The 16,520-nt window shown below is 47.5% G+C and overlaps 1 protein-coding gene across 1 annotated transcript in view; it reads right to left on the bottom strand.

Moving 5' to 3' along the window:
* MTHFD1 (methylenetetrahydrofolate dehydrogenase, cyclohydrolase and formyltetrahydrofolate synthetase 1) overlaps positions 1-12,502 on the bottom strand; it is a 158,982-nt gene extending 146,480 nt beyond the window's left edge. The window contains exons 1-4 of the mRNA XM_069733956.1: positions 12,348-12,502; positions 10,937-11,021; positions 10,201-10,260; positions 7,623-7,676 (exon numbers count right to left, since the gene is read on the bottom strand). Coding sequence (XP_069590057.1) covers positions 7,623-7,676; positions 10,201-10,260; positions 10,937-11,021; positions 12,348-12,385 — 237 coding nt within the window. The 5' untranslated portion in view covers positions 12,386-12,502. The remainder of the gene's footprint in view (positions 1-7,622; positions 7,677-10,200; positions 10,261-10,936; positions 11,022-12,347) is intronic.
* Positions 12,503-16,520: the final 4,018 nt, after the last annotated feature.

Below are 16,520 nucleotides of genomic sequence, written 5' to 3'. Positions count from 1 at the left end.
GGAAAATGGCCTCTGACCACATCCTTAGCAAGTTATTCCCCCACCTATCCTGAGTGCCAGGGATCCAATAAAGGGGGTCTGGTACCCGGCTCTGCAGAGCCTCAACTTCAAAGAAGCAGAGGTGCACACGCTCAACCTCCGCTCCATTCATTCCTTAAGCGACATTGCCAGAATTAGCCAAGAAGTGTGCAGGTTTTCTCCAGCAGTCATAGGCCATGAATGAACCTAATCTCAAGTAGTACTAAGGAAAAAAAAAAAAAAAAGTGGCACTCAGCCAGTTAACAGTCTTTTATTTAATCCATAGAACTGGTACAGCGGGAGAGGAGCTGAGACCCGAGGATTGGCGCCAACGCAGCGCGAAACGTCCACAGAATGTTTCCGCTCCTCTCCCGCTATACCGGTTTTATGGATTAAAGGGAACCTGTCACCCTACCCCCCCCCCAGGCGTTTGAAACTAAAAGAGCCACCTTCTGCAGCACTAAATGCTGCATTCTGACAAGGTGGCTCTTTTAGTTCTTGTTCCTGCCACTGCTGAAATAGGGATTTTTGTGTACTCACCGTAAAATCCTTTTCTCCGAGCCAATCATTGGGGGACACAGGACCATGGGTGTTATGCTGCTGCCACTAGGAGGACACCAAGTTAAAAAACACAGAAAGATAACTCCTCCCCTGCAGTATACACACTCTCACTGGGCAGTATTAAACCAGTTCGGTATTAAAGCAGTAGGAGTATTAAACATAAGACAAAAAAAAAAAAAAACACTGTCAAAACCAAAGAAGTATTAACAAGCCAATAGGCTAACAGTGTGGGTGCTGTGTCCCCCAATGATTGGCTCAGAGAAAAGGATTTTACGGTGAGTACACACAAATCCCCATTTCTCCTACGCCTCATTGGGGGACACAGGACGTCCTAAAGCAACATAGCTTACAGCTAAGGTACTACTGCCGACTGCAGAATGCACCTGCCAAGGGCAGCGTCTGCAGAAGAAAAGGAATGAATGTGGTAATGCTTTGTAAAAAGTATGCAAGCTGGACCAAGTCGCAGCTTTGCAGACCTGTTGTGCTGACACCTGGTGCCGAATGGCCCAAGAGGCGCCCACTGACCGAATAGAATGGGCCGTAATCCCTGCTGGGATAGGAGCACCATTGACACGATAGGATTCCTGAATAGCCGATCGGATCCACTTTGTTCGAGTAGCCTTGGAAACGGGAAAACCCTTCCGTTGTCCCTCTGGAAGCACGAACAGGACATCTGACTTGTGGAAGGGAGCCGTCTGAGACGTACCGTCGAAGAGCCCCAACCACATCACGAGTGTGCAGAGCTTTCTCAACTTGATGGACTGGTGCCGGACAGAATGCAGGCAGAATAATCTTCATTGAAGTGAAAAGAAGAGATGAGGGTAGAAAAGAGGGGGAGTTCTCAAAACTACCTTATCCGGATGGAAAAAAAAAAAAAATTCAATCAGAAACGGGGGTCGGCAGGAGACGCCAACTCCAAAAATCACCTGATTGACGTAATAGCCACTAGAGAAGCTACCTTCCAGGAAAGGAAGGTTAGAGAGACGTCCTGCAGTGGCTCAAAATTGGAGCTCTTCAGGAGCCCTAAGAACCAAATTAAGATCCCATGGATCCAAAGGCATTTTATAGGGAGGCGCCACACGGGAAACTCCCTGAATGAACGTCTTAACCGGTAATCTGGTGGCAATTTTTTCGTTGGAATAGAACAGACAACGCCGATACTTGTCCTTTAAGTGAGCCAAGTGCGAAACCGGACTCTAGTCCGGATTGGAGAAATTCCAAAATGGAAAATACCAGATGAGACCGCCCATGGGCGTTGCACCATGCGAAGAAGATTTGCCAGGTACGGTGATAAATGCGCATGGACACGGGTTTCCTAGCACTGATCATGGTGGAGAATTCCTTAGGGGAGAATCCAGCTTGGGCTAGAATCCAGGATTCAACTGCCACGCCGTCAAAGACAGGGACCTGGAGTTCTGGTGGTAGATCAAGCCCTGAGATTGAAGTTCCATGCGATCTGGAAGCCGCCAGGGGGTGTCGGCAACCAGCTGAACCAGTTCCGCGTACCATGCCCGGCGCGGCCTGTCTGGTGCAATTAGGATCACCGGAAACCCCCCTGCCCTGCTCTTGATGACCTTCGGTAGCAGAGGAAGAGGAAAAATGTAGAGGAGGCGGAATTGATGCCACGGCAGGACCAGTGCGTCTGCTCCGACAGCTCGAGGATCGAGGGACCGGGCAATGAATCGGGGGACCTTGTTTAGTCTTGAAGCCATGAGGTCCACATCCGGAGTCCTCCAGGGAAGACAAATCTGACGGAAAACTTCCAGGTTGAAAGACCATTCGTCGGAAGCGAGACCCTGGCGAATGAGGAAGTCTGCCGCCCAATTCTCCACACCTGGTATGTGAATCGCCGATATGGGCGAATGGTGGCTCTCGGCCCAATGGAGGATGTGGGTCACTTAGAGCATGGCTGCTTTGCTGTGGGTTCCCCCTTGACAGTTGATGTACGCTACCGCTGTAGCGTTGTCGGACTGGATTCTGATGGGATGACCTGCCAGGAGATGGTGAAAACTGAGCAAGGCTAGTCTGATCGCTCATATTTCCAGAATATTGATGGGGAGACGCGACTGCCGAGTGTACCACCGGCCGTGAGCTGTGTGGTGAAGACTGCACCCCAGCCCAAGAGGCTGGCATCGGTGGTCACCACCAGCCAACGCACTGGGAGAAAAGGATTTTCCTTGGTTTAAGGAGGACTTCAGCGTCCACCTCCTGAGGGTCTGCCTGACCTGTGGAGACAGACTGAAACGACGGTCGAGAGAGAGGACGGGTTCCCATTCCATGCCGACAGCAGCGCATGTTGTAACGGACGGGGGTGGAATTGCGAGACCAAAACCGCTTCTATGGCTGCTACCATCTTCCACTCCATTCGTTACAGCATGCGCATTCTCAGGGAGACCGGGTGGGAGAGCCTCAGTGCTCCCTGCTGCAAGGCCTTGTCTGGAGGGAGAATGACCAGGCCGTGGAAGTGTCCGGTGTCATTACAAGAAAGGAAATCCACTGAGCCGGGATCGAAGAAGATTTTTCAAAGTTTATCTTCCAACGCAGGCGAGAAAGTATCCACTGTGATAGCGTCGGACTCCTCGCAAGCTGAATATGACAGAGCTTTTATCAGCAGGTCGTCCAGGTACGGGAGTACCACCACTCCCTGAGCATGAAGGATTGCCATGACCTTGATGAAAACTCAGGGAGCGGTGGCGAGGCTGAAGGGTAAGGCCACAAACTGAAAGTTTTCCTCTCGAAAAGTGAAGCGAAGGAACTGTTGGTGAGGAGGGAAGATTGGGATGTGGAGGTAAGCATCCTTGATGTCTATGAATGCTAGGAACTCTCCCTTTTCCATGGACGCGACAACAGAATGGAGAGATTCCATTCTGAAAAGTCGGATTTTGATAAAGTTGCTGAGAAGTTTTAGGTCCAGTATCGGTCGCAGCGATCCATCCTTTTTTGGGACTACGAATAGGTTCGAGTAAGACTCCTTGAACCTTTGGTCTTGGGGGACCGGAATGATGACTCCGTGCCCTTATGGCCTGAAAAAAAAAAAAAACAAAAACCATTGCCTTTGTTGAGGGAGAACTCAACTGACAAAAAAAAAAAAAAAACGTATCGGAGGAAGAGCAGCAAACTCTTGTATCCAGAGGACACTAGTTCTCTGACCCACTCGTCGTGGACAACTGAGGGCCAGGCTTGGCAGAACGAAAGCAAAACGGCCGCCTACTTTGTCGATGTCCTCCGGATGTTGCAACGAGTCATTGAGTGGAAGATCTAGAGGATCTGGATCCCTTAGATCCAGGCATCCTAGGTCTGAGTTTCCAGCTACGGTTATAAACATAAGGATGACTGACCTTGGGGAGATCAAAACATCCAACACCGGAGACACCGTCACGTGTTTCTCAATGCAAGCAATAAATAGCCATGTCTTTCACTGGGAAGGAACAACCACGGGAAGGGCAGCATCCCAAAAAGGGAAAAACGCCTATGCCAAAACATGGTATCCATCCACAGACAGCTGTTTCGGTGTATTTGCCCCTCATCAGTGTGGAGTAGGAAACTGGCTATTATGTTTACAGTCCTTTTACTAGGCACTGCTCCTAAGTATGAATGACCTCGGGGAGATCAAAACATCCAACACCGGAGACACCATCACGTGTGGATGGAAACCATGTTTTGGCATAAGTGGTTTTCCTTTTTGGATGCTGCCCTTCCCGTGGTTGTTCCTTTCCGGTGAAAGACCTGGCTATTTATTGCTTGCATTGAGAAACATGTGATGTGTCTCCGTGGCTTTTCTACATGCATCCAGCTACGGTTAGGCCTGTATGAAACCTGGGAACCTTTGCCTCCGCGCGAGGCTCGTGCTGATCCGGGAGGAGTAGATGGCCAATTGGGATTGCTGCGAAAGAGCCAGAATCAAGGTTGTTGTTGATACCGAAAACGGCTGTGTAAGTTTTTGTTGAAGAAGAAATTTACTTTTTCCTACGGTTGCATCAGAAATAGTTTGGTCTAACTTTTCTCCGAACAAGTGACCAGCTTGGTAGGGGAGAGATGTTAATGTTTTTTTTTTTGGAAGCAGCATCTGCTCGCCAATCTAAGCCACAGGGATCTTCTGATGGAGATAGAGTTTGCGGCTGCCTGTGCAGTGCAATAGGCCGCATCTATTGAGGCGTTAACCACAAAGTCCCCGGCTTGTGCCATCTGGTTAGCCAGGTTGACCGCTTCTGGAGGAAGATTACTGTCGTGGACAGTAGTGGTAAGCTTCTCAGCCCAAGCGACCATAGCCTTAGCCACCCAAGTGGCGGCGAAAGATGGAAGGAGTGACGCTGCAGTGGCCTCGAAGACAAAGCGAGCCAGGTAGTCATTTCGACAGTCAGTAGGGTTTTTGACTGATGAACCATCAGACAAAGATAGGAGCGTTTGAGGCGAGCTGCGATACGGCAGGATCCACAGAAGGGGACTGAAGCCAGTCCTTGATTAGTTCCTGAGCAAAAGGGTATTTGGACTCAATAGGCTTTCAACCCGTGAAACGTTTGTCGGGCTGGTCCCTATGTTTTTGGACAATGTCCTTAAATTCAGGATGAGTGACAAACAAGTTTAGTCCGTTTAAAAGACACTATGTGTTCTTGAGTGGATACGAACTCCTCGTCCACCTGCAGGGTCTTGTTGACCGCATCAATAAGAGAATCAAGTGTCTCTTGAGAAGTTGAGGAGTCCCGAACTAAAGATGCATCAGACTCGTATTCAGAGTCCTGTGCATTGAGGTTCTCGGGAGAAGGGGGAACGAGAAATTGAGCTTGCGGAAGCTGAAGGACAAGGACGGCCATGGTCAGGGGACGCGACAGGAGTCAGTTTTCTGGAACCCTTAGTCTTTACTGACAGTACGCCCCCTGCTGATGGACGGGTCCGTACCGTCGCCAGAGTCCTCTGCGGTAGTCTGGCTTAAAGAGGGACCCCGGAGGGAATTATTGCCTTGGCCAGGGAATCCATAGAACGTGAGAGGGAAGAGACCCACTCAGGAGAACTAGGATCTGCAGGGTCAGAGACGGCGTTGGCGGGAGGAGGCTGCACACAGGGCGGATCACAATACGCACATAACGGGGTAGTGTGAGCTCGGGGCAAGACAGTACTGCAAGTGGCACATGAAGTGAAAAACACTGTGTGCTTTTTGTTAGCCTTCTTGGCTTCTTTAGGTTGAGACATAGTCATAGAGATATGGGGCCGGATAGGCAGAGCATGCGCCATAGGGCCAGGCATACTGCAGAGAAGGGGTTAAGCTTTTGTGGTAGAGCTTACCACGTCCAGTGTCTGTGTCCCCAGGGAAAATAGGACAGCAGGGAGAAGAGAGGAAGCCCCGTCTTGTCTGGGGCTGTCAGCGTCTGCGGCGTGATTCCCCGCAGCAGAGTGTAGCAAGATGGCGCTTGAGATTTGCAGGGCGCTTCTCATTCTAAACAAGAAGCGCCGAGATGGTGGGCGGAGCTCCGGCATGGGCAGAGCAATAGATCGCAGCCTAGTCGAGTTGAAAGCTGGGGGCTAAATTTCTGAAGCCTGCCAGCGATGCGAGCCGGCGGCCGCGACAGGGTGTCGGGTGACCGCTGCTGCAAGCCGGCCAATGTTCCTCTCCCCGGGGATCAGGACCACACCTTCCGACGCAGGAATTGCGAGGAAGGGGATACTACTCACAGCCTGCAAGCAGTACCGAGGGTGCAGCACCTCCTTTACAGCGGTATGAGCCAAATCCCTTGTCTTCTTCCGTCGGGGGATGGAGAAGAAAAAAAATCCATCCATCTTCATCAGCTCTCATGGGGCTGCGGTGACGCCATAAGGTGGGGGCCTTGGAGTGTAGTTGGGCCCAGGAGAGGGACATAGAGTCTGACTCTATGTTCTCGCCATCATGCAGGAAGGGGGAGAAGAGATCGGGACCATGAAAGGAACCGTCGCCCAAGAATAAATCAGGCGCGCCCCAGTCGTTGCAGGAGAGGGTACGGGTATATTCTGCGTGCTCACCTGTTGATGGTTCGGGGAGAGCGGACCCTAGAAAAGGAATCCATAAAATAAAAAAATGTTGGGGGTCTGAAAACCAGACCCAAGTATCTTCTAGACACTAAGCAAGAACTGGTTGAATACTGCCCAGTGAGAGGGTGTATACTGCAGGGGAGGAGTTATCTTTCTGTGTTTTTTAACTTGGTGTCCTCCTAGTGGCAGCAGCATAACACCCATGGTCCTGTGTCCCCCAATGAGGCGGAGGAGAAATAGTCATTTATGAAATTTGTCCCTCATACCTTGAAATCGCCCAGGGGGCAGGGTTTTCCCCCCTAAAACAGACACCACAGCCGTCACTCAGGGCCTCTGCGCGCTGCCTCCTCTTCCTTCATTAGCATCCCCGGTGCCTGCGCTGCAAGTTGTTTTTTTTTTTTCCAGGGCATGCACAGTTGCGCTGCCCTTCGAACTTACAGCGCAGGTGCCGGGGATGCTAATGAATTAAGAGGAGGCGGCGCGTCTGTTTTACGGGGGGGAACCGGTTCAAGGTATGAGGGACAAATTTCATAAAATGATTATTTCAGCAGTGGCAGGAACAAGAACTAACAGAGCCAACTTGTCAAAATGCAGCATTAGTGCTGCACAAGATGGCTTTTAGCTACAAACGCCTGGGGTGGGGTGCGACAGGTTCCCTTTAATCCATAAAACCGGTGTAGCGGGAGAGGAGCGGAAACCTTCTGTGGACGTTGGCAGTTTCGCGCTGCGTTGAAGCGGTTAGCGCTAAGCCACGGTCATCCTCAGGTTTCCGCTCCTCTCCCGCTGTACCAGTTTTATGGATTAAATAAAGCACTGTATGAACCGGATGGTGAGTGACATCCTTTTTTTCCCCCCTTTTTGTTGGACTACATTGGATAGATTTTTTTTAGTGTACACCCGTTTTCCTACAGTTGCCTGGTGTTCAGCATATCCACATGTAGATTTTCAATCAAAGCTGTGAGAGTAGTAAGTGCCGGCAGTACACTATCACAAACTGAACCTAATCTTATCTCTCCTCCACATTGCCAGCTAGTTTCGCTCACCTCTGCCTCTGTTGCGGTCCTTGGCAGCTTGACATGGCTGGCATTAATTCCAATCTAGAAAAGAATATGTAGAAATCAAATGCCATAGTGTCACAAGAACAAAGTTTAGCCCTGCACTAAATAGGAGTACTCATTTAATGTCATATCTGCGCTACAAGGACATTGATATAAGCCAGAACATGTCCCAAACCCATTACTGTAGATTAGACTATAGACATCTCTTAACCCCTTCACGACATATGCCGCATATTTACGTCATACGTCAATGCCCTGCATCTGATGCAGGCTCACACACAGTCCGCATCTTTCTCTGCACATGTTGACTGATTTAAGAGCCAAGAGGAACGGTACTGTGCCCAAGGGTGTCAATCTCTTAAATCCCACTGCCAATCTGACAACAGTATTTAACATGCACCTGCGGGGCACTCATCATTCCATGCTCCAATTGGCACGCCTGGGATGCGATCGTAGGGTGCCGATGACATGTCATGCAGCCGAGGGTCTGCTGCTAACCCTCCTGCTTGTCATTACGATGCTACTGTGAATGCTGGCATTAATGGGAGATAGTCATTTCTGTTATATACATCAGTACTAAAGCCTTGTTATTTACTGCACAGGCAGTTGGAAGTTTGCAGCTTCAAGTCTTGTAAAGCAACTTGGGGTTTGTGCACACGCTGCGGATCCGCAGCAGTTTCCTATGAGTTTACATTACAATGTATACCTATGGGAAACAAAAAACGCTGTGCACATGCTGCGGGAAAAAAAAAAAAAAAAAGCGCGGAAACGCAGCGGTTTACATTCCGCAGCATGTCACTTTCTGCGGATTCCGCAGCAGTTTTACAGCTGCTCCTATAGAAAACCGCAGTTGTAAAACCGCAGTGAAGTCCGCAGCAAAAATGCAGCTTTTTGCCCTGCAGATTTATCAAATCCGCTGTGGAAAAATCTGCAGTGGACCAGAATACGTGTGCACATAGCCTAAGAGTGAACAGAAGAAAAAAAATTGCCAGGTAGTGAAGGGGTTAAAGAGGACCCAAGTGTCACATGCCAAAAGGGACTCAATACGATACCTGTGACAACCGTCCCGTCTGTGTTAAGGGGCAAAAAAACCTGCACTAACCGACCATAATAAATGCTTGTTATTGTCAGGTTTATTGCATCTCGTATAAGAGACGTGATTATTTTACAGTTTTGCAGTGAACCTTGTACTCCATACATAGAATAGAAAGTACATGGACCCTGGTCCACCATGTGCTATAAAAACAGAAAATCTCATCACATTGCAATGTTTATGTCCCAGATTTCTATGGACGGAGGAAGTTATGTTTGTCACGGATCCCTTCTCCGTGATGTCACTTATTCGTCACGTGCCTGCTCTCACACGTGACTTGGGGTTGTGCCTGCAAGGGTTAATCTATCTCCCCACTCTCAGTCCAGCATTCAACCTCTGTCCTATGCTGTAATGGGAGCATAAATCACACACCAACCCAGGCCACACACCCGCTCATACACGCTACCACCACTCATCGAATACACGGGCGATGAGTCCCGGAACTAATAATACTAATAAAAATGTCTATCACTCATAAGGCTCACACACCTTAGGCTATGGATTCTTTTGAACATTGAAGGTTCAACTTGTTCAAGTTTTATACTTTAGTAACAATGCTTACAATAAGAAAAAGGTATAAAAATATGATCATAAAAAGACATACAGCTTATGCAAAACAGTATCAAAATAGACAGGAGAAAACTTACAGAAATTATCTAACTGGTAGTTGCTTTCTGCTCCTTGAGGGTAGGATGAATGTAGATTTGATCACACCAGCTTCTCAGGCTGCCCCCCCATCATGTGAACACAATTCTCTGTCTGCAGCCTAAATTTATAACTTTGGTCTGAGGTCAGGTTTCTAGACTGGCCCCCCAGGTTAATATCATAATTGCGGTCTGTTTGATTGGGCACGGCCGCTCTACTAATGAATGAGATATATATATATATTTTTCCTCTGGAGACACTTGTGAGATGGTTCCCAGGAATAGCTAACCCTCAGGCCGCAATTAGCATCTCCCCTCCAAGCACTAGGGGGTGTCAAGTGTTCCTTTCTTCTTGGCCCTAACCAGACCTCCTGGTGAGATATGGAGAGACAATTTCTACTAGTCCCAAGGAAGTACCTATTAACACCTAGGTGTGACGTGCCTTCAGGACAGATGTTACATCATCACTAGTCACACGTATAACCCCTAGACATATGTCACTACACACATATAGATATATATTACACATATTTCACCACAATATTGTATGTGAAAAAGTACAAGAATGTGGACAGGGGCAAACAGATTGGAAGTACAGGGCCCAGAGCACCACAATACTGCCACAGTAGTAGGGACAGGTACTGAAACTTTTCTGGGAGCCAAAAAGCTTATCGCTTTCCACACTGCTGTAATCTGCAGTGCGCTACAATTTGTGGACCACCGAGTGTACTGAATCTATACAGAAAGTTTGTATTTTTCACTTTACTGCATGGATTCAAAAGAGAGAAAAAAAAAATAAGTAAATAAATACCCCCAATTGCCTTACCTCGGCAGCAGCTTTCAGCTTCATACTGATGTACAAGTTGGAATCATCTCTGTCTCCCACCTTTTAGAAAAAAATAAATAAAAAACCATCCCAAAACACAGATTCAGACATGATTGCAGCTGTAAAGTGATAAAAGGGAAGGTCCAGCACTGTTCATTTCTGCAATGGGATGAGAGCGGTGTCGGATCTTCACATACCTGCCAGGACTCATACAAATGGGCTAAAGCAGTGTTCCCCAAGTTTGGTCCTCAAGAGCCACCAACGGGTCATGTTTTCAGAATTTCCTTAGTAATGCCCAGGTGAGAACTCCATAATCTAGACAGGCATCAATTCCATCACCTGGACCATATACTTGAAATCCTAAAAACACGACCTGTTGGTGGCTCTTGAGGACTGGAGTTGGGGAACACTGGTCTAAAGTATGAAAATGTAGTTTAGAAGCCATATGCAAGGCAAGCTGGAAGTGCTCTGTGCTTCCACAGTGAATTTCAGATGACGGGCATATCTGAGCTTCACAAAAATGTATGATATTCATTACGGGACAAAAGGCCACTACTCCTATATGTAAAAACGTGCCGATGACCACATGTTTAACATGTCCGCCACAAAAGAGAAAATCCCTTTTGGATCCAGGTTACAGACAGCAAAATCCAGATACAGCGTCACCACTGTTACACGTTCTAGGGGCTTTTTCCAGCATTAAAATCAGACACAAGGTCAAGAAACACATACAAACCTGCAAAATGGCCAGACCCGGGCGGAAGCCAGCGTGCCTTTCCTGCATGGCTGCAACTTCATTTTTCAGACGTTCTCGGACAAGTCTGTAATAAAAGATGTAATAAGCGGCATTATTAGATGTGCCACAGCGTCATACAACATCCCGGTAGCATCTATACATATGAGAAAAGGCTGAAGAACTGGTCAGTCACATTCAGAATTCCTGATGACAGGGAGCTCAAAAAGCATAAAGACAATCAGGGAAGTTTTTTTTATTTCCTGCTTACAATTTTTTTTTTTTTTTTAAACCAACTGAGGCTCATTAATAATTTTGGCTCATTTGTCTTCTACAGCATCTATGAATCACTGTACATAAAATGCTGGAGAACAGATTGATGTACCATAGATAGAATAGCCAAGTTCATTAGCGAGAACATCTTAACTTTTTTGGATAAGTTTACTGAAGGAGTCAAAGTTAACTCACCCTACAATGCACTGATCCATAGAGGATAAAATAAAAAAGGGGGGTTGGAATCATCTAGTAGTCGTGTGTGATCGATGCTCATGTGACCCCCAGAATATAGCATTTCCTGCTCAGTTACCAGTGCAGACATCTCCGGATGTACAGACATAGCCCCCCAGGGTGCAGATGACATTACAATCTGATCAGCAGCATGCATCGTCCTTTGTCATGCCCACAAGAGCAAAACTGCGCAAGCCAAGCAACCGGGCATCACGCCACCTTGTGACAAGGGGCAAAGTTTAATGTTGTTTTTGTTTCCAAGAGACCCGTACAAAAACAAGATGAGGGTTATAGACCCACAGAGAGCAGAAAGTGGGGGATGGGAGGGAGGCCCTGGCACACTGGGGTTAAAAAAAAAAAAAAAAAAAACCTTTATGAACTGATCCCATCCAGAGTATTAATATGTGAATGTACCAAGGACCCCCATACAGGTTAGAAAAGGTCCCTGCATACAACCTCCACAGGCTGTAGGACAGCAACCTGCACTGAGCACTTTATCCTTCACCTGTCCCTAACTTAACTCCTTCAGCGCCAGGCAGGGTCATTCCTAAAGCTGTGTGTGTGTGTTGATACATTTGCAACAAAGAATATCAGTAGTGGAAACATGTATAGCTGGTGCAGATGCAATTGTAACAGACCCTCAGCAGTGGCAGCCCCCGGTGTAGCACACCTTCCTGGCACACTTTGTTTAAAAAGTTTCCGCAAAGCTTTAAATTTAACCCCTTGCATGTTGAACGACCCCCAAATCCAAACTGTCAGCAGCCTAACACCCCTGCTGCACCCGAACCTACAACTGTATATCCCAGCGACCCCCACGTGCTGCATTAACCCCTCCACTACCGGGGGAGGGGAGTTGTGAGGCTTCCTCCAGGAGCCGACATACCTTGGCAGCCGCTGCAGTACTTACCCGGACACGAGCTTCCCGCTGAGCACCTGGGCCGGCATAATGAGCGGGGAAACGCGGGTCCACACCACTCCGATGATGAGGGACGAGAAAGATTCCGGGCCGGGAGTGACGCTGACCCTCGTGGAGTAGCTCAAAGCCTACTGCGCATGCGTGTATCAGTGGGGAGAGGGGTGTGTTAACTCTGGTGCATTGGGCGGGGTTAGGAAGGTTAGCTCCGCCCTCGTATAATAAGCGAAGCCTCAAGCGCTGATAACATGACAGGAGGAGGCGGGTTGGTACTTGGTACAAGGTGGCGGACTCGGAGGCGATACACCTTTTCTCTTGCTCTAGCTGACAGGTTTCTTTTTTCGCCTCTTCTCCTTCCAATACCGTGACGTGACTAATTTATACTTCCGTTGACAAAGCCATAGCTTATGAGGGCTTTTTTGCAGGACGAGTATTAATTTTTTTTTCCAAATAATCTTTATTGGATGACGAGTATTAATTTTTACCTCATAATGTAAGTGGCGGGAAATGGGGAAAAACACGCAATTCCACCATTGGTTTTTGGGTGTGTGTTCATGTTATGGTAAAATCACTTTACACCGTGACTCCCCCAGTCAGTGCAGAGACGGCGAGGCCACAGGGTGTCATTTTTTTCTTTTGTATAATATATATGCACATTTTAGTGGTTAAAAATCTGAACTTTAACAAAAAAAAAAAAAAAATTATGTCACCTTGTTCTCAGACCTGTTTTCTGTGGAGACTATGTTTTACTTAGTCTACGTTCACATTAGCGTTGTGCGGGGCTGTGTTGGGCGCAGCTGCGGCGACGCATGTGCCCCTATATTTAACATGGGGGGGGGCGCCTGGACATGCGTTTTGTGACGCATGCGTCTTTTTGGCGCAACAGAAAACGCATGATGCAGTGTTTTCTGTGCCACAAATCATGAAAGCATGAACGCATGCATCACAAAAAGCTGCGTTTTGCATGCGTTGTGCGTTGCGTCGCCGACGCAGCACCGCACAACGCAAATGTGAACGTAGCCTTATTGCTTAATTAAGACCTGTCAATAATAATCATTTTTATTTCTATAGCGAGAATATATTCCGCAGCACTTTACATTTCAGAGAGATAGTGTACAGACGATAAAGACATCACAGAATAACACATAATTCAAAATGTACCAAGTGGTGTGGAGTCCTTGGTCTCTAGCTCAAATAAATTGAATTACATGCTTTTTTTTTATAAATCCCAGAGCTCCCCTGATTCTGATGCTCTTTTTGTTTTTGCTCTGAGTCGCTCCTTTTTTGAGGTATTCACATTTGTTGCTTTTGGAGCTCAGTATAATAACAATAATTTTGTTTCTATAGAGCCAACATATTCCGTATGTGAAATCTCTGCTTGGACTCCAACTGGGCATTTCATCAGTCTTTGGAGGCAGGCGCTTTCACCCCGCCCTCCCAGACACGACCAATCACAGCACAGCCGTGCCTGTGTGCTAGATCAACTACTGAGCTGTATTGGCCAGAGAGGAGAGGGATGAAGACACCCCCACCCCCAGAGATGACTCTGAACAATCCCACAGTTGGACTACAAGCAGAGATTTCACAAACTGCTCTCCAAAACCAACAAATGTAAATATCTCTGTAATGGAGCAACTCGGCAAAAAGCGGCAGAATCTGGGCCAATCAGGGATTTATATAAGGCTACGTTCACATTAGCGTTACGCTAATGTGCATCGCTGTTGCGTCGGCGACGCAGCGGCGACGCAGCGGCGACGCGCCCCTATGTTTAACATAGGGGACGCGTGCGTTTTTTTGTTAGCGTTTTTCGACATGTTCGTCGTTTTCGACGCTAGCGTCGGACGCACGAAAATGCAACAAGTTGCATTTTTCGTGCGTCCGATTTTCGTCAAAAAATGACGCACGTGTCGCAAAACGCAGCGTTTTTGGTGCGTCGCCGACGCACCGGCGCGCAACGCTAATGTGAACGTAGCCTTAGGTATTTCATTAATAAGTAAGTCTCTTTAAGTAATGAGTAAAACAATTTTCTTTAAAAAGGAAAAACTCACAAAATGCTGCAAAAGATGCACTACTTCTACTTCCAACCTTTTATTGCCTTCATATTGACTTGTATTGTAAAGTATAGAGCGTCTTCCAAGTGGAAACTACCAGAAGAATGGTCCGCTCACTTCTTTTAAAGGGAACCTGTCACCCCCCAAAATCGAAGATGAGCTAAGCCCACCGGCATCAGGGGCTTATCTACAGCATTCTGTAATGCTATAGATAAACCCCAATGTATCCTGAAAGATGAGAAAAAGAGGTTAGATTATACTCACCTGGGCGGCCGGTCCGATCTGATGGGCGTCTTAGTTCGGGGCTTCCTATCTTCATAGGATGATGACGACGTCCTCTTCTTGTCTACACGCTGCGGCTCCAGCGCAGGCGTACTTTGTCTGCCCTGTTGAGGCCTCTCTGACCTTTCCTGGCGCCTGCACACTGCAGTACTTTGCCCTCAACAGGGCAGACAAAGTACGCCGGAGCCGCAGCCTGAAGACAAGAAGAGGACATCATCGTAAGGGTATTTGTCCACGTTCAGGAAACGTATCTAGATGTTACAGCATAGTGGAGGAGATTTCACGAAATCCCGTCTCTACTATGCGGTAAAACACGCAGGCGGCAGAGCCGCGTAAACGGACATGCGGCGCATCTTTTCAGAACGCAGCATGTCTGTTTACAGTGGCACACGGACCCTGGAATGGCCTTCCCTACCACCACAACCATGCAGTGGCACACGGACCCTGGCATGGCCTTCCCCACCATCACAACCATGCAGCAGCACACGGACCCTGACAGGTCGCCCACCATGGCCAGGCTGCTAGCAATGAGCCCAACGAGGCTCCCCCTACCTCAGCGCCGATCCCAAAAACGGAAAGGCAAGAAGAAACAGAAGACTATTGCTATCCCTCCCCTCTCACCTCTCAATGTGTCTGTAATGTCTGGTTTGTCTCACCTTTCCAGTGTGTCTTTGACCTCTCATTCGTCGAGCCCCATCCCTGAACTGCCAGACCCCAGTAATTTAATTGCCCCTTCTCCTGCCACCCCTGCGTCATCCACAGTGAGTCAAGCTTCACAGCTACATACCCCCCGTTTCCGGCACTCTACCCCAAGTAGGCGCAGTAGTTTTGTTTGTTTTTTGGTGTAAAAATAAATAATAATGTTTTTTGCCCAAAAAAATATTTGGCTAATTGTGTATTCCACCTCCGGCAACACACACCGTGCGCCAAATAAAACACTGCACCGCACACTTTATTTTTTTGCCACCTCATAGCTCCAGTAGTTAGCAAGTACAACACTGCAGCTTTGTGTGTGTTTGGTATAGAGATATGAGGTGGCCAAAAAATGTATACTTGTATTTTCTCCATAATCTCTTCCTTCTGCTTACTTTGTGACTAGTGTTGCAGGCTGAAGAGAAAATGGCGGCAATACAAAGCAGAACTCTACAGGTCATGTGTCCAAAAACTCATTAGTTAGGACACCTGACCTGGTGAGTAGAGAACTGCCTTGTATAACCTACATTTTCTCTTCTGTGTACGTTATCTAATTCACACAAAGTGAAGGGACGATGGCGGTCATACAAGTCATATCTATGCTCACCTGGACATGTGTCAGAAATGGTGAATTCATGAGGCTGTTATATGTGCATCATGAATTCATTATTTCTGACACCTGACTTGATGAGTATAGATCTGTTTTGTATTAAACAGCCATCGTCTTTTCAGTCTGCGTCCAATAGATACTGCAGAACAGAATCAGGACGCAATTACGTCAACAACCTTACCACTAACAACCTATGGTTTGTAGAGGAAATACATAGGAGACAGTCAAGATAACAAAACACATAGTTTATTAACAAATATTAGTAACATTTAAAGCATAACTGGTACAGACCCAAACCCAACAGGACACAATATTGTCCTGCCATGCCACACTTCCAATATCAGAATAAAAAAAAGCAGCAAATTGGTTCTGCATGTGGCCAACTTCAGCAGTTGACCCCAGCGGGTGATGCTGGTAATCTGGCAATGGGTTTGCAACTGGTTCATCCAGTTCAATGTTGGGTCGCTCCTTAGCCAATATGTAATTGTGGAGAATCACACAGGCTTTGACCATCTCATCGACTGTCTCCAT

The sequence above is a fragment of the Ranitomeya imitator genome, chromosome 1 (assembly GCF_032444005.1).
Source record: "Ranitomeya imitator isolate aRanImi1 chromosome 1, aRanImi1.pri, whole genome shotgun sequence".
NCBI lineage: Eukaryota > Metazoa > Chordata > Amphibia > Anura > Dendrobatidae > Ranitomeya > Ranitomeya imitator.
This window is presented reverse-complemented; position numbering and strand designations above follow the sequence as displayed.